Source organism: Trichoderma harzianum (assembly GCF_003025095.1).
Source record: "Trichoderma harzianum CBS 226.95 unplaced genomic scaffold M431scaffold_1, whole genome shotgun sequence".
NCBI lineage: Eukaryota > Fungi > Ascomycota > Sordariomycetes > Hypocreales > Hypocreaceae > Trichoderma > Trichoderma harzianum.
Genome location: NW_020209249.1, coordinates 2865241 through 2882471, shown reverse-complemented (window position 1 = coordinate 2882471; position 17231 = coordinate 2865241). Strand labels below are relative to the sequence as shown.

General features: G+C 50.1%; 4 protein-coding genes across 4 annotated transcripts; all 4 read left to right on the top strand.

Moving 5' to 3' along the window:
• Positions 1-1797: 1797 nt before the first annotated feature.
• Positions 1798-4861, top strand: M431DRAFT_861 (hypothetical protein; the record flags this gene model as incomplete). Its single annotated transcript, XM_024923638.1, has 5 exons — positions 1798-2014; positions 2087-3600; positions 3655-3742; positions 3823-4497; positions 4566-4861. 5 exons carry the CDS (start codon positions 1798-1800, stop codon positions 4859-4861), a joined length of 2790 nt encoding a protein of 929 aa, XP_024780565.1.
• Positions 4862-8524: 3663 nt separating this feature from the next.
• On the top strand, positions 8525-9757 carry M431DRAFT_72232 (glycoside hydrolase family 76 protein; the record flags this gene model as incomplete). Its single annotated transcript, XM_024921999.1, has 1 exon — positions 8525-9757. One exon carries the CDS (start codon positions 8525-8527, stop codon positions 9755-9757), a length of 1233 nt encoding a protein of 410 aa, XP_024780564.1.
• Positions 9758-10686: 929 nt separating this feature from the next.
• M431DRAFT_132015 (hypothetical protein) lies at positions 10687-15088 on the top strand. Its single transcript, XM_024912476.1, has 3 exons — positions 10687-11105; positions 11166-14005; positions 14078-15088. The coding sequence occupies exons 1-3, from the start codon at positions 10935-10937 to the stop codon at positions 14850-14852; spliced, it is 3786 nt and encodes a 1261-aa protein (XP_024780563.1). The 5' UTR covers positions 10687-10934; the 3' UTR covers positions 14853-15088.
• Positions 15089-15625: 537 nt separating this feature from the next.
• M431DRAFT_72490 (hypothetical protein) lies at positions 15626-16055 on the top strand (the record flags this gene model as incomplete). Its single annotated transcript, XM_024922031.1, has 2 exons — positions 15626-15739; positions 15822-16055. 2 exons carry the CDS (start codon positions 15626-15628, stop codon positions 16053-16055), a joined length of 348 nt encoding a protein of 115 aa, XP_024780562.1.
• Between the last annotated feature and the right edge of the window lie 1176 nt (positions 16056-17231).

Genomic DNA, 17231 nt, shown 5'->3' with positions numbered 1-17231 from the left:
TCCGTTTGCGACACCGCACCGTCGTGCCAGATCTTTGACTAGAAGCAGAGGCGAATGTGACGCATCAAAGGCCAAGGCGAAACAATGACCAAACGCCACCGGATACGGGACGCTACTGTTAGCAGTCACCGATTTCTTTCTTATTCTGCTTGGCTTGGCACAGCGTGGGCAGCGAGAAGAAACGAGGTTGGGGATTATTGATTGCATTGCATATTGCATCCAGGTACGAGGATCCATCTCCCACGCGAGGTGATATCCATTTATCCAGTGCTCTTACAGTTCATGCCTGCTCGTACGAGGAACCACCATCGTCAGTGTATACGAATTGCTTGCTCCAGACAAAGAGGGGAAGCATATCCGCAACCGTTACCCTTGTCTCCTTGTCTGCATGGCCCAGCTAGTAACTAATGAGGTTCGTTCGTTCGACGAGAAAATTGCAAAAAGTGAGGCTGCTGCAGTTCCAAGTTCAAAGGCGCGCGCACACGAGCTAACTGGCGCCCAGCCGCTATTCCCAAAATAGCGCTTTCTTTGACAGCTCCGGCCAATGCACGATCGCCATTGCGCAACGTGGACAGGACAGCTCGAGTCCCGGGCTTTCTGACCGAGCAGGGATTTGCAGGGATCACTTACAAGTTACAGGGGGTCCCGGCAGGATCGCGACACTAGACAGCCCGCTTCCGAATCAGCCCATCCACTGGGGGGGCCTGTAGTGCCCTGTACCAATCGACATACGGAGCCTGTCCAGTTGACGTCCAATCGTCGGTGCCCTCGTGCTCACAAGCCTCACAAAGATGATGTTTGAGGGTCCAGAGTCCGCCTGAGTTTCGCTCTTCGGTCGATTCATTCATGCTGGCAACGCTGCCCCGGAATGGGGCATCCATGGATCTTTCAGGGGATGCAGACCCGACGTTCGTTCGCTTCCATGGATGTCCAACCGTTGCTGGTCGTGGTTTGGTTGGCATGTCTGGTCTGTTCTGTCTGTCTCCGTTCCGCCCCATAATCGTGCACTCATGCATCCATCCATGCATCCAAATTGCCCTACTAAGGCTAGGCGGGTACCTGTCCATTGATTATTGCAACCGTGCCAACTGCTGTGATTGATTGTCCGTGATAGCCAGCACAGGCGAATGGATGCTATACTATATCGACGCCTGGGTGGCTGCAGCCATGGCCAAGATCTGCCCTAGGCATTCATCCATGGATCCCTCAGCCTCGAGACTAACAGTGCTCACGAGTGGTGCTACCTGTGTCAGGGTGTTGCTCAGCTCTTCTCTCAGCTTCTTGATACATACGCCTCTCTTTCCTCGCACTCTCCAGGCATTCTCTTCTTTTTCCACTTTTTGTATTCCTTCTCCCCGTTTCCATCTACCTCTCCTCTCCTCTCCCACTTTCACAATTCTACAACTCTTCACTCTATTTCACTAGTGTCTGCTGTCGAATTGCAGCTACTCATTCCACCCAACACTCTATTCAAGATCCTCCCAAGGCTCACTCTCACTTACTCACAGGCTTGCCCCACGCGGGGAGTCTCTCGGTGCTGATACCCTTTTTATAAAGCGCCACGCCTAGCAACCACCGTCCAAGACTATCATTTTGCTATAACATCTTTATCCTCTTTTAATCTCCGCCTCCCATTGCATTACGTCCACCTGCGCTTAACATCGCACGTGTCGTACGCACCGGCTTGCACCGAGTCGGTTGCACGAGGCTGTCATCGTACAAAAACCCCCCCAGTCCCTCGCCCCGCCGGCGAGTTGACGCTGCTCGCCTGAGCAATCCTGCCCGGGGACAGCAAAGATGGAAACCATTGTCGATCTGATTCTCACCCCGTTTAGGGATATCGTCGACAAGGGGAGAACAGCTATCCAGAATGCCGGTGATACGCAGCCCATGCTCAAGGCCTCTCAGGCATTGCTGAAGGAAGGCGAGCGTGCTCTAAAGAAGATAGAGCCGCTATGCAAGAAGCACTTTGACGACTATGGGCCGGCTTTTCTTGAAGCAGTAAAAGACAATGGTAAGTTTCTCTGAAGGAAAAGATGCATTGATATGCTCTCGGAGCAATAGAAGCTAAAACTGCCCCAAACAGAGGACATTGCCCAGTTCCGAGTCCAGCTTACCGACATGCTGTGGGAGTTTGACGATTATATCGAAGTAGATGACTTTGATGCCGACAAGTTCACCGAGCTTCAGATGATGTCACGGACGGCTGCACCCAAGATCTACGATATCCTCTTGAAGATGAAGCTCGAAGCGCCAGTCCAGCCATTCAATCAAGAGCATTTCATGTCACAGCTGTCACCTCCGTCATCGCCTCATCCCACGCCGACGATGCTTCTGCCACCCATGATGCCTAACATGATGCCCACCACAGCACCACCTTCAACAACTGGTGCAAGCTCAGTCGGCAGGGACTCCATATCGAGCTCCAAGACAGACAACAGATCTGTCATGGATACAGGCCCGGTTGAGAATGCCAACGAGCAGTTGAGTGTGATACTTGACAAGGCGTTTAACAGCGACAGCAACACCCTCGAGCTCATCTCTCAACCACCCCCAGCGCCACCTCCGGACAGGGCCCTTCCTCCCCCTCCACCGCCGCCACCGGCAACACTGGAACAACTGCCCCCAAGGCCACCGTCAACAAACCCGTGGGACATTAGAGTCAAGACTGTCGCTTCTGACGATGAACGTCCGCGCGATGCTCCCTCAGCACGCCGAAGGCCGCCTGTTGAGCCAGCTCTCCACACACCGGTTGAAGGAACATCACCAATCAGCCCGTATACTACTTCTAGAAACTTTTCAATTCCACGTCCCAACCACCCGGACAGTGCTCGCAGCTCTGGGTTGCTTCAGGAATACACAAGCGATTCAGAGGACAAGCATTCGTCCATGGCCACCACAATCAGCAGCCAATTGTCAAACTACAGCATGAGCCCTACTCAAACTTCACGGCCTCGAGCACCAAGCAATCACAGCAACACCACCTACAGCAGCAGCACGCCAACCATACCCGAAGAAATGCTAAAGACCCAGAATATCAGGTCGAGGAGCACTTCACGACAACGCCCTGCGGTCATGTACTCACCGATGCCCTACAGATCGCAGCGTCCACGCCAGCCATCGCACCCAACCTCGGCTGATGAGCGAGTGGATGACGCTAGGACTATTCGCAGGAATGATTCATTCAGGAACGATTCATTAAGCGAGCCCGGACATCAAGCTATCGAGCGTAGAGAGTCTGATGCTGAGAGCTTAATTGACCCGAACCCTCTCCCCATCAGCACAAGAGGATCCGTTGCCGACCCCGGACCGCCAGTAGCTCCTAACCCAGAGCCGCCGCTACCAACAAAAGAGCAGCAACAGCAGCAGCAGCCAGGACTGGAGCTCGCTCGCCGCAACACGGGCCATACCTTGTCCGATGGTATGGATAGTGGTTTGATCCCAGTAGACTCCTCTGTGCCTGGAGCTCATCTGGCGAATCTACCACCACAGGATCTGTCCATCGACAACTTTAGTTCATTTTATGTGCAGAAGCAATTCTGCGCTGGAGCTACCGACGTTATAAACGGAGGAATTGGTGTCAAGAGACAAAAGAAGCCTGTTGGTGTACCCTCCTCTGTTATTGTCACGGCACTACTAAACTCAGTCATCTAGGGCCTCACCACAGCCGTGGTTGCTAAATGCACGCATTGTCTGTATGAGCTCGACTTTAAGCACCTTGAGTATGATATCAGCAAGAAAGGTATGTCTGCCACAAACTGTGACATCTCTGGATACACATGAGGAAAGCCCCATGTTCAAATATCTAATCCATTTGTCTAGAGGAGGGTAATTACACCAAGCATGGCGTTGGATACCGCCTCCGTTTCTTGCAAAAGAGCCACTTGCAAGCCAAGCGCGTTGATGATATCATGTATGCCTGCGTCTTTTGCATCCACACCAGCCGAACACTGGACCAAAGCGACGCCACGGTCTTCACATCTACAGCTGCATTGTTTGCCCACTTGGCCCGGCATCCTCGGCCACTTCCAGATGTTCCTGGTATCGCTGTAGTGGACCAAGAGGAAATCCCACCGCATCTGGTCAACGATTACGATCTCCTCTTCAAGAGCCCTCCCGAACCTCACCCCGTACAAGAAAGAGCTGCGGAGATTGCCCATCTCCCTACAGCTCATGCAAAGGAATCAGCTCGAAGACTTTTTGGCCAGAGACTGCTGCCTGACAGAACACCGGCCTTGGAGCTGATTCAAGGAGCTAAGATTACGGGTCTAACTTGGCCAGCTCGATATGGCGGAGAGTGGGCTTTCGGCTGGCACGACGGTGTACACGCCTCGATTCCCATGGAAATTATAAAGCTAGACCGACCCCCCTTTAGCCAGATCAAGAGGAACAACACGAGCCGCATCCGTGCCAAGGCTAAGTGGAAGTTTGCTCCAAAGGAGAAGAACGAGGACTGGCTCAAGTTTGACAAGGACGAAATCATCACCAACATCACTTGTAAGTCATATACCACTACTAACATGAAGCGTAAGAGAAGAAGAATTAAAGGACTAACATGCGGCCAGGGTCATATCCTGAGTATTGGTGCTGGGCCGGTACAAACTCAAAGGGTAAATGGGGAGTCTTCCCCCAGGCGTTCCTCGACTCAAACTCGCTGCAAGAGATTACATCGACGATCAGCTCGGACCGCGCCAGCATTCTCAGCAGCGAGAAGAACAAGTCGAACACTATGCTACCCAAATTTTCCACCCGGAGCAAGAACGGACGTCCTCCGAGTGTCGCCGGATCGACAAGCAGTGGAGAAACACGATCGGTATTTGGAAACTCACGGAGCCTTCGACGATCGCGAGAGGATTACTGAACAGGAATATAGGTATATTGAGTATGGTGTATTATGTTAATATGGGCACCAAGGGATTTCTACTATCATAGCGGGCGTTGACTGGAGCCCTGGCTTGCAACACTTCCACCTGAGAATGTCTCACTTTGTAGTGTTATCTATCTTGTAAAATTCACATTTGGGAAATCTTGGGAACTTTTGGGTGAGCCGGGCATATCTGTTTTTCTTTCTTTTTTCCTTCTGTCTTTCTTCGCTCTGCATTACTTAGAGAGAAGCGAGAGACGTCATCAACAGACGCTATTGGAAGACAACGTCGGAGACGAACTTTTTTTTGGCTGAGGATCATGGGTAATATGGTTACGAGATATTGGAAATGTACACAAGCTGGTCGCACTCTAAAAGAAAAAAAAATATACTAAGTCTGGGCCAATCCTGTTCTGTGCCTGAAGAGAAGCCAGAAATGATGCCATCAAGCTTGTCCTTTCGTCATTGCTCGGCAACAAGCAGTTTTGTATCATGATGCTAGACTGAATGAAGAGCCCAGGTCCGAAGACACAGCGTCTGTGGTGTTTGGGTTTCCTTCAAAGTCAGCAACATAACGTCGATAATTCGTTCACGTTTACGAGCTCCGCCCGGAATTGCAGAGGACCTGGAATTACACGAAGTGCTTCCATTGGCGAATTGGCAATCTTCGAAGGTTTAATTTAGCAAGATGCAACGAATAGCCTTTCGTCGTCGCCTTATCGATGCACAAACACACAAGGTGACGAGATAACGATTGATTGGTAAGACAGGGGTAGCTTTTATTGAAATGAAAGGATGCAGGCGTCAATGCCCCCGGAACAGCTAAGCAGGCCCTTGTTTCTTGTCTGTTTCTGGGTACGAGGGGGGGGAAGAGGCCGGGGTGGTTGTGGTCAAAAGTGAACCTAAATTTAGGGAACTCCGGGAATTTTTCTCTTCTGGCTTTAAGCGCTCAGCGGGTTGTTGCCCAAGGGGGATTTTTCAGGTGGCGCATCCCACTGGATTTGCGCTTTGTGGGATTGGTTTGCTGGGGTAGTGCGTCGGCTACGGAATTAATGGGAGCTTAATGAATCGGTTACGGTTGTAAGATGAGTTCAATATCGTGAAAATGGTCAAGGCTTTTTTGGTTAGGTAGGTCTACCGATTTGGGTAATTGGCTTTGAGCTTTCTTTAGAACGATGGGAAGCGCTTTCATCAATGTGAACAATGACGAGATCATTATGTTACATCTGAGCATTGGTATTTTTCAGTGGTGGCACCACAGAATAAAGCAGTCATTTGGTTACACATTGTCACGCCGGGTTGTTGGTCCGGGAGTCGGACAAAGAAAAGACGAAGCCTGTGTGCTGCTACTATTCTGGTGATCATGTTGTTATTTCCTCTTGTGTCGCCTTGACCATGCTCTTCTTTATTAGGCCTATGCAGTGTCGTTCACACAGAGGGGCTTTGTTGCGCACAGGAATCAAGGCACACAGATACACACGTGCCTCAACACACGTTTCATTGAACAGCTTTGTTTTGCTTTTACTCTGCATTGTCCTCTCTTACAAATACGAGATTGTCGCGTGAGGGGAAACAAAGTTGCATTTCCTTGTTTTTTTTCCCCCGAGAACAGGGCGCTCAGGTGAACGCCATGTGCCGTCTGTATTTGCGATGAATGTCCGTATCGCAAATGCTGGATGTCCACCATGTAAGCGTAGTAGAGTTTAGACAATGAAAGCGAAAGCTTCGGAATCCAAGACAAAGGGGAGAGTAAAATGACAACATTCATTGTCTTTCCTCATTCAACGTTTGTACATGCCTTAGCCATCACAGCTCCCAACCTGAGACACATCAGCTTGCACCGCACACCGCTCTGGATTGTACGCCTCGGAGATGAAAGTCAGACATTCACAACCGAGCATAACAAGGGAGAGAACAGTGCGTGGGTGAGTGAGGGGGACATGCGGAGATGGAGCCCATTGTCTCGTGGCTCTTTTTGGGGTTGTATCACTGCCGGCGAGATGCGAGATGCCGGCACAATCAATGATGCCGATGAGGCCGCGTGCGTGAGTGGAAGAGGCAACTGAGTTAATGGAGAGATGGTCACGCAGAATATCGAGATGTGACAGAGTATAGATGTCGAGACAACCTTATTTACAAAGTGCTGCCTCGTACGGGATCATCAAGCAGGAATATCTAGTAGTGCCTATCTAGAAATACGATGGATGATTGTATGTCAGAGAGAGAGAGAAAAAAACTCAATTCATTCATAATCTACCTATGTCATTATTTGTGTGACATCATAGACTAATAGCACAAGCTTGTGAAAGCAAGCACAGTGGTCCCGATTTCCTCAGTAAGACTGCTTCAAGTCTATGTGGTCAAGGTATTACACGGCAAGACAACAGCATCCTTTGTAGCTTCCTCATTGAGGCAAGCCACCCCTAGTCTTCTTTTTCTTCTTCTTTGTTTTTTATCTACCTTTTTGTATTTTCCCCTCTTCCACAACACATCTCGTGAACAATCGCTACCACCTCCGATTCTCCTCCATCGTCGCAAAATGTGGTGCACCGTGCGAGACACTGATCCTCGTGATGGATTCCCAAAGAAGGATCGGTGTCGATCATCTGCCCCTCGCCTCGCATACATACTTTGCACCAAGTGCTACCGTTAAATCCCAAGCCTCGTCCGCTTCGTCCCAACTTAAACACGCGAAATAGCCCGCAGCTCATCGCCTTGATCTTAAACCTACGCGCCGGCTGGAGCTAACTAACGCTGTCTAACACTCTCGGAACGAGGGAGAGAGAAACAGACCGAAAATAGAAGAGAACAATCCAGTCCAATTGGTGCCACCGCTTGAAGCCTCGCATTAGTCTCTAGAAGCGCTTTGTTACAGTCATCCAAGAGTCTTGGCGACAGGCCCCGCGTTGTCTCATACGGACTGTACGAGAACAACAACAACACCGGCAAAGGATAGACGGACAAAGCACAAAGGTCCGGAAGCGTGAGACACAAAAGCATCATTCACACAATGTTCCCCCGTAGCGCCACTCCCGATGCTGCGCCGTGGCTCGGCCGCTTTGAAGCCGCCATCGGTCTGGACGCCACTTTGTCTGGCTCGCCGGGCCCTGAATCCTGTGTACCCCTGACGCCGACCCAGCAAATGACAACCGCTGGCGCTGGCAGAGGCGGCCAAGCCTGCCTGTATGCAAACGATTGATGAAGGGGCACATGGTGAAGCCCGAATCCATTGCTACTGCTAACCAGTTTCATGCTCTAGTCAAGCCGCTTGCGACCAGTCCGAAAAGAATCGCGGCAGCCCTGCCGAGCCGCCGAGCTATCACCACCATGGATCCAAATCCGGACCCCTGTCTCCTAGCCCTTCATATGCCAGTCCCAAGCTTTGTCCGGACCCGCCACGGAGCTTCTCCCTCGCGTCCCTGATTCACAAGCTTTGCTTGGTGTTCGTGTTGCTGTCCGTTGCATTGTTAGTCTCCGGTTTATTAACTTTATTAACTGCTCGCGGCCCCGATTTCGATGCAGCTCTTCCTGATGTCTCGGTATCTTCTTTCCTTTCTTTTCCATTTACCCCCTTCCGCTCATTTGTTTTTATAGACGCAGCTCCCGGCTTCCCAGCTGGATCGACTTGCCTTTTATTCCCACCGCAACATTCTTTACATCATGGCACTTCCAAGCTGGATCTGGAAGCACGCTCTTGCCTACTCGGCCGTACTTTCGTCACTCGTTAACCCTTCATCCGCCGCTCCTTCTACTTCTCTATCTGCTACAAACTATGTCGCCAACTCCGTCACAGCTATTCGGGAGCTGAACAATGCCTTTTATGATGTTGAGACTGGTCTCTGGAGCGCTGCCTGGTGGAACAGCGCCAATGCTTTCACCACATTGGCCGACTTTGCACAGCTCCGTCTCAATGAGGCCAACCAGCTCAACGTTGGCGGCTTTCTACGCAACACTTACGCCCAGGCTCAGATCACAAGCGTCTCTGTCGCCAAGTTTGTGAATGCTGCCGGTCTTCCCCAAACTCTTCACTGCATCAACGGCAGGGGATGCTCTGCCTCCTTTGCGGCCTCTTTGCCCACCAGCCTCCAGAAGCGAGGCTTTGCCGACTTCCTCGATGACTTTTACGATGACGAGGGATGGTGGGCTCTCGCCTTGATTCACGCTCACGACGCCACCGGCGATCAGGACTATCTGAATTCGGCTATTGAAATCTTCAACGATATGCAGACCGGTCAAGGAACTCCTTGTGGTGGAGGCATTTACTGGAGCAAGGATCGCACTTACGTCAACGCCATTGCCAACGAGCTGTACCTCTCTGTTGCCGCTTCTCTTGCCAACCGGGTGCCATCCAACGGCACCTACCTTCAGATTGCCAAGGCTCAATGGCAGTGGTTCTCCCAGAGTGGCATGATCAACTCCAACAACCTCATCAACGATGGTCTTGACTCCAACTGCAAGAACAACGGCCTGACCACCTGGTCTTATAACCAGGGTGTTATCCTCGGCGGTCTCAGCGAGCTCGCCAGGGCTACTGGTGACAACTCTCTTCTCACCAAAGCTTCCGCCATTGCCAACGCCGCCATCAACGCCCTCTCCAACTCAGATGGCATCCTCGTCGAGGCAGACAAGTGCGAGCTCAACCCAGGCAACTGCGGCACAGATGGTCAACAGTTCAAGGGTGCCTTCATCCGCAACCTGCGATACCTCAATGACCTGGCACCAAGCAGCACCTTCAAAAACTTCATCCTCCGCAATGCTCAGTCCATTTGGAACAACGATCGCAACAGCCAAAACATGCTTGGCGTCGCCTGGACTGGACCCTATGTGGCGGCTACTGGCTCGTCCCACAGCAGTGCTCTAGATGCCCTAGTGGCCGCGATTGCTGTTTCATAGTTTCACCTTGATTCCCCCGTCTTGGCAATTTGATAATTTTTTTACTTCCCCCTTTCTCTCTCATCGTTTGCTGCTTTTGAATTGGGCCGTCTGGTGACGACAACATTTCAGGAGTACGACTCCTTACTCAGGTCACAGCCGAGCCAGGCGTTTGCTGTGTGGGCTTGGAGTTTTTATTTCTCTAATCTGCGCGACGGGCACGCAACCATTTTGGGCATCATTAATGATAAATCATAATGTTGTGAAACATTCCTTTATTTTTTCCCTCTCCCCCTTCGCTTGAGACGGTGCCTTAATATGGGGCACATGGCAAATGCCCCTGTCACATTGTCGTGTTTCATATTGGACAGTGGCAAGGTCATGATTCGCCAGTGATAGCTAAGCAATTTTATCATTTTGCCAAGCTTTATGCGACTGAGAGAAAAAATGTGTGAGCCGAAATGTCTCTAGCTACTGAAATCTTTGAATACGAGCTTCTGCAAGCATCGAAATCTAATAGGCGAGGATAATAAGTATAGCATAGAGTGAGCGCCGCAGACGGATAAAAAGGCGCAGAAACCGGAAAAGCCTATCGATTTGGCGATAAGATATAGATTCGATCTAGTGTTAATCATACTTTACATCAAACACTCCATTTACACATTTGTCAAAACCTTAAAAATTAATTGACATGTAGCTCCGAATTGCAAGATGGCGATCTGGAAGCGGTTAATTGGGAACAATTGCTCCGTTTTAAGTCCGTAGACAGATTGACATTGCCGAGGCAAATGCACAATGTCAGGCAGCAAGCTTTACCAAGTGCGGCGTCACTCAGCCGGAGTCTACCCTATAGTAAAACAGTGAGACATACAGTATGTACACTGTGGATTACCAGATTAGATTGCAACTTGACAAGATGCACACGATACTGATGTGAGCCTGATATTCAGGCAGCCGTCAAAAGATCATTGGCGGTCCCCAAGACGAACTCACAACCAAGAAGTTTCACCTGTAAGCCGACGTGGTTTTATTCAGCTGCCTAGCTGCACCGACAAAACATCGTCACCGCCTCCAGCTGCGCTCATAAAGTGGTGCCTAACGTCCCTCTTTTTTCTTATCCTTTTTGATGTAAAAGGGATGCTCAGCCTGACTCGTTTTTGAAGATATTGGGCGACAGCAATCGCTGTTTCTTTTTAAGATGGATGCCTCTGAGAATGACATTGACGTGTATCTGCACAAGCATTCCAAGATTCTGCTCGATGATTTGGACCAGAGCTTGGTGACTTGTTTGCGGAAGCCGGATGGCCGGGGGGGAACGCGTATACGGCGATGGGTGCGGATTAGGGAGACTATGAAGGCTACTTGTGCTGTAAGTTTCTGAAAGAGACAGACAGAGAGTGTGTGCTGACCAGAGATTTTGTCTTTGTAGGTCTTGGATCAGTTTCAAGAACTGCCTCAACTGCTGGATCCGCATCTGCCCAAGTGGATTCCCTATTTAGCAGAATCATATCTGGAGTATCTGCAGACGCGGCATCGACAAAAGAGGGTTCCAGAGCAGACCAACCTGCTTGCTCCCTTGGACTATGCAATTTCCAGGATCCTCTATTCGTTCTGCAAGGTCCGCGGCGAAAAGGTCATTGTGCGCTTCCTCAACGTCGAGACCAAGTATCTGGAGCTCATCCTTTCAGCTGTCGAAGAGGCTGAAGTTCACGCCGGCAAGGAAAAGAAGGACTTCTTTGCTGAACGAGATTCCGGTGATGGATGGTCGTGGGAACAGCGGTACATTGCGCTGCTCTGGCTTTCCCACCTCTTGTTCGCGCCGTTTGACCTGTCGACTATTTCCTCTGCCGATCTAGATGAAGAGGGGGTGCCATCCATTCCCGGGTTTAACTGGCCTGCGAATGTACCGGGCCTTACGATGAAAGTTATTCCTCTGGCTACAAAGTACATTGCTTCTGCAGGAAAAGAACGAGATGCCGCCAAGGCTCTCCTTGTGAGACTCGCCATGCGGCGAGATATGCAGCGCATTGGTATTCTGGAGAGCCTCGTGCAGTGGTCTCTGAAATCGCTACGGCCACAAAGGGAGACTGAGATTGAGAATCCCTATTTTTACATTGGTGTTCTCTCTTTTCTGGCTGGAATACTGCGGTCTTCATCCGAGACGTCTGATATGAACGCCTATCTGCCTACCATTTTTGAATCCGTGCTTGAACTATCGACTGGAGAAGACGCAATCTCAAAAATCATCATGTCGCAGTCATCAGCACGGAAGATGATGCTGAAAGTCATTCGCTCGCTGGTTGTTTCGCTATTGCGTTCCTCGCGACGAGATATGAAGACCACGGTTTTGGTAGAGAACGCAATTGGCTACTTCCTTGAGAGCCTCTCTGATAACGACACTCCGGTTCGTTTGTCTGCTAGCAAGTCGCTTAGCATTATTACACTGAAACTGGACCCAGACATGGCATCCCAGGTTGTCGAAGCTGTCCTTGAGTCCTTGAACCGCAATGTGCTTTGGAGCAAGACGTCAGCCAAGACAGGGGCTAAACCGGTCCGCGACTTGTCCGCTGTGAATCCATTGGAGTGGCATGGCCTGATGATGACCTTGTCGCATTTGCTCTATCGACGATCCCCGCCAGCCAGCCAGCTCTCCGACATCTTTCACTCCCTTCTTCTAGGATTGACCTTTGAGCAGCGCGGCGTTTCTGGAGCTAGCGTGGGATCAAACGTTCGCGACGCAGCGTGCTTTGGCATCTGGGCACTTGCTCGCCGATATACCACTGACGAGCTCCTCGCCGTGTCCACAAAGTCCGTCTACGCGGCCAAATCTCACCCTGCAACGAGCTCTATTCTTCAAGTCTTGGGTACGGAGCTGGTGACGACGGCGTCCCTGGACCCGGAAGGAAACATTAGGCGCGGAGCTTCAGCTGCGCTGCAGGAACTCATTGGCAGACACCCAGATACCGTGGAGCATGGCATTGGAGTTGTTCAGTGTGTCGATTACCACGCCGTGGCCCGGAGATCGCGCGCCGTTCAGGAGGTTGCTACTGGTGCGACAAAACTATCACCGCAATACGGAGAGGCCGTGATTGATGGCATCTTGAGCTGGCGGGGGATAGGCGACTTGGATACAGGCTCGAGGCGAGCTGCTGGTTCTGCGTTTGGCACGCTTATAGTACAACTGTCAGAAACGGCCTCGGAAACGCCATTTTCTCGTTTTGAACAGTCGATCGACTTGGTGATGGATCGTCTGAGCACTTTGCAAAAAAGACAGGTAGAAGAACGCCACGGTCTGCTAGCATGTTTTGCCGGAGTCGTGGACGGCTTCCCTGAACTTGCTCAGAAAGCCCAGGGGAAATTGCTGGACCAAGCTACTGTCCGCAAGATACTGGGCTACATATCTGGAATTCTTGAAGATTGCAAGAACAACGAGTACCGTCGGCCTGAGCTTATTGTGGAGGCGGCGAGTCGATTGGTTGTTTCCTCTTTGCCTCTCATCCAGGCTGCAACGCTGAGCGACTTTTCTTACGACAAGTTAGAAAAGGGAGGCGATGTGTTGTCTATGGAAAAAACGAATGGGCTACCAGACATTGCCTCGGCCTTTGCCTCGGTACAGCAGTTTGCTGAGATTGAGACGTTGACCTCGAGGCTGCGGGACGTGATGCCGAATTGGCTGAGTAGAAACGAGCAGGAAACTGCCGATTCTGCTTCCGCAGCCGGCCTCATGCTTCTTTTGCTCTCTTCAACGGAGGAACGTATCAAGATTTTGGAGCAGTGGGCCAAGCTGATCGCAGCTAAGCCTGGAAGCCGATCGATAGTCACTGGAAGCGGCTACTTTCACGTCATGGCAATGGCACAACCTCTCTCTCACACTTTACAAGATAATTCTGGGAGCGACGTCGTGTGCAATGCGTTCCTTGAGCGATGGAGCGTCGATAGTGAGGTTGAGACTAGAGTTGCCATTCTGCATAGTCTTTTGAGCAGTCGCATTCTCAAGGACAGGCCGACAGTTTTCCTGGACCTTCTTGCAGAGGGCCTCAACGACTACACGACGACAGCTAGAGGTGACGAGGGTTCCTTGGTGCGTTTTCAGACACTCAAAGCCATTGCAGTTCTTTGGGGAGATATTGGCCATCCTACGGGACAGGCAGACTGGGTAGAGGCGTCTGTCCGAAAGCTTATTTTCAACATTCTGCGGCTCTCTGCAGAGAAACTGGATCGTGTCCGTCGTGTGGCCAAGGATGTTGTTGCGCTACTTATGAGTGAGAGGTGGGTTTCTTTCTTCCTATTCCCCGAGTGACTGGTGAGGTATCAAATACTAATTCGTGTCTTCATGTTTAGTTCCGTTGATGAATCGAAGGACTTGAATCAGCCATCAAGAAAAACTTACTTTACGAAATTCTTGAGTTTTTCATCGAAGGGTTACTTTGCTCTACTACTTAACCTCATCCCCAAGGACGCTCTACACCCGCACATCATGGCCATTGTAAACACCGACGAAAACTGGATAGCCGGTCTCATGGCCGGCTTTGTCTCATCAGCAGACACCGGAAACGAGGAGCTGGTCATTGCCAGTCGCGCCGCGCTCACAGAGTATTGCGAGGAATCGCACGAAAACTTGCAACGAGTATGCTCCGCGCTATTACAAAACCTAAAGACATGCCAGAGCGAAGACCGGATCATTGTGCCGACTCTGGAGATTATCGCGTTTCTCTTCTACGCGGGACTCTTCCAGCGGTCTCAGGGCATCAGTTATCGCGGCCTCTGCTTGCACACGCAAAAGGCGGGATACAAGACGGGCAACGTGCGCAAGGTGATTGCCTGCATCAAGGTTTACGGCGGTATTGCTGCGTCAGCTGGGACCGCGAATGGCGGAGTGAATGTGGAGGCTGGAGCCAAGGATGCGCGGAAGAGACTCGGTGCGCTCATGTCGCATCCGTGGCCGCGGGTTCGCAGTGCTGTGGTTGATGAAATTTGGGGGCTTGTGGGCGGCGAGGAGGCGGTTGGGGAGGATGGAGAAGGAGAAGCGGATGGGCATGGGTTGACGGGTGTGGATTGGGCGAGTGCGGAGAAGAGTCAGATCAAGGCTTTGGTGACGGAGTTGAGGTTGGAATAGGCTTTGCCATGGTGCTGTTGCTGATGGATTACAAGCTGTTTAAGAACGTTTGTTTATCTAAGAGGAGGTTGTGTCATGGATACAGCATAGTTGTCTTTGTTCCGACCACCATTAGCATAGGTAGCCTAGATGGAATATTCTTTGGCCTAACCGAAAATGACCAAAGGAAAACTCCACTATTCTATAGTTTCAAGTATAAAGAAAAAGTATTGAGAGAAATTGGACGGGCAGGGCTGTCTATCTAACGAGGTGACATTTATCGCCACCGTAAATACTGGCGTGACTGGGTGCGGCAGCCACGCCGTCGAGACAGAATGCGGGGATGGAAACGACATGCTACCAAGCCATGAGTAACTGCAATAGGAAGTGGGCGTGATGAAAATGATGTCACATTGTTGAGCTAGCAATTAGCAATCAGCAATCAGTGGACAGAATGAATTGAGTGCAAGTTGTCAGTTTGACTGGTGGACAAAATACCTGTATGATGCCCACTATAGAGCAATATACATTGTAGGAATGTCTGTCATATTATCAAGTGAGAGAGATGTTCAAGTAAATATGGGGACAAAAGTGCTTGTATAATATTGTCTCTCTTAACAATTTGCAGTCTCGGTTATTATGTCCGTCAATGACCAGCCAAGGCAACCACTCTTCAGAGCAGTCAAATAAATTGAATCGTTGCTCAAACAATTCATCGCACGCTCGAATCTGCTTTCCTCTAAATCAACTCTCACGAATACTTGAAAACCCTATCCATAACTATAACGATCATCATGGAACCCAAAACCGAGGCGTCCAGGAAGCGTGACAGCGACAGGGAAACGCATCTCCGACACATCTACGGAATAGTGCCAAACCGAGGCCAACTCCTCGACCACCAGCTAGAGGTATTGCCATCTAATCTCCCCTTCCAGTTTTTGCTATCCTGATATTGCGGTCCCAAGACTGACTTTTGCAACTCACGAACAGAGAAGGACCTACTTCGATTCCGGAGACTTTGCCCTTTCAACGGCCCGAGAACCCTCCAGCATGGGCAGCGTCACGACTGGAAGCCAGCATCCGAGCCGCGAAGCCATATCTCACCCGTTTTGTCCGGAGTCGGGCCAGGCCAATCTCCTCGAGAGGTCTAATTCGAAAGACAAAGGAACCGAGACGAAGCGCAAGAGCCTTCTCGGTGAAGAGCAGAGCGGGGATAAGTCGTAACTTGAGGTCGTACGAGATGGGCGTTGTCAAGATTGTTCTGAAGGGGAAGGTGATTTACTTGCATCGTTGGTTTTTGAAAGGGAAGAAGCCCTGAGGAATGTCTTTGAGAGATTGATATATGAGAGTATTTGAGTTTGTTGTAGCCGCATGTATTACTCTTGATGAGCTACGTCGTGGTAAATTGTTAATAGCAGGCCGTGTAGGGTTGGTACATAGGTACCTTACCTTGATAGCATCGTAGCCATACTTTTTCTATTCTATTCTACTATTGATATCTTCTTGTACTATTGATGTCTTCTTGTACTATTGATGCCTTCTTCTACTGTCGATGTCTTCTTCTACTGTCGATATCATCTTCTACTGTCGATATCATCATTTACCACCATCTTCTTCTTCTGGTATCGACACGCGTATGACTTAATGTAGTTCTTTACAATATCTGATAGACGAAGCCAATACCAAGCATGTGCGTAAAAAAACTTGAGTTAACAGCTGTTAACCCCAAAAGTGATGGCCCCAATGTATACAACTGGCAACAACCCAGAAATAAAAAGTGACGGGCCGCCTGCCACTGCCACTGAGAAAACATAAAACGCAAAAACTTCTGCAAGGCCTGCTGAAAACTTTTCCTTCTTCCTTCATCGCTCTTCCATCACCCGATACATTGCTGTCTATCGGCAGATGGAGGTCATCCAGCAATGTCGGTCGTTGGATCAAATGGGATCGATAAATATTTTACGGTGTTCGCCTCTCTGTGTTCCTCTTTTTACTTCTCCAACATCATTATTTCTTATTGATACTGCTCATTTCTTTCTGGATTAGCGATTTGCCCGAACCCTATAACCTTTGTTGTCTCCCGTCGACACTATCAACATATCTAACATCACCAACTACCCAAAGGCCGCTTCTGCAGCTATTACAGCAACTAATCAATCACATCCTTGTTGCTTATTGATGTCTCGTTAGTGTTATCTCAGTCTTTAGATCTACGGCATCACCTGCTAATAATGATGAATTTTATCAATGTTCAGGCTATCGACTACTATTACCAGCAAGCTGCATTGAAGACCCCAGACGAGCAAGCAGCCTTTGTTCGAATGGTCTAGAAATCTGACAATGATTCGGCCACTTGGGTGAAAAATCCAGCTCTATCTATCAACTCAACAAAAAAAGGCT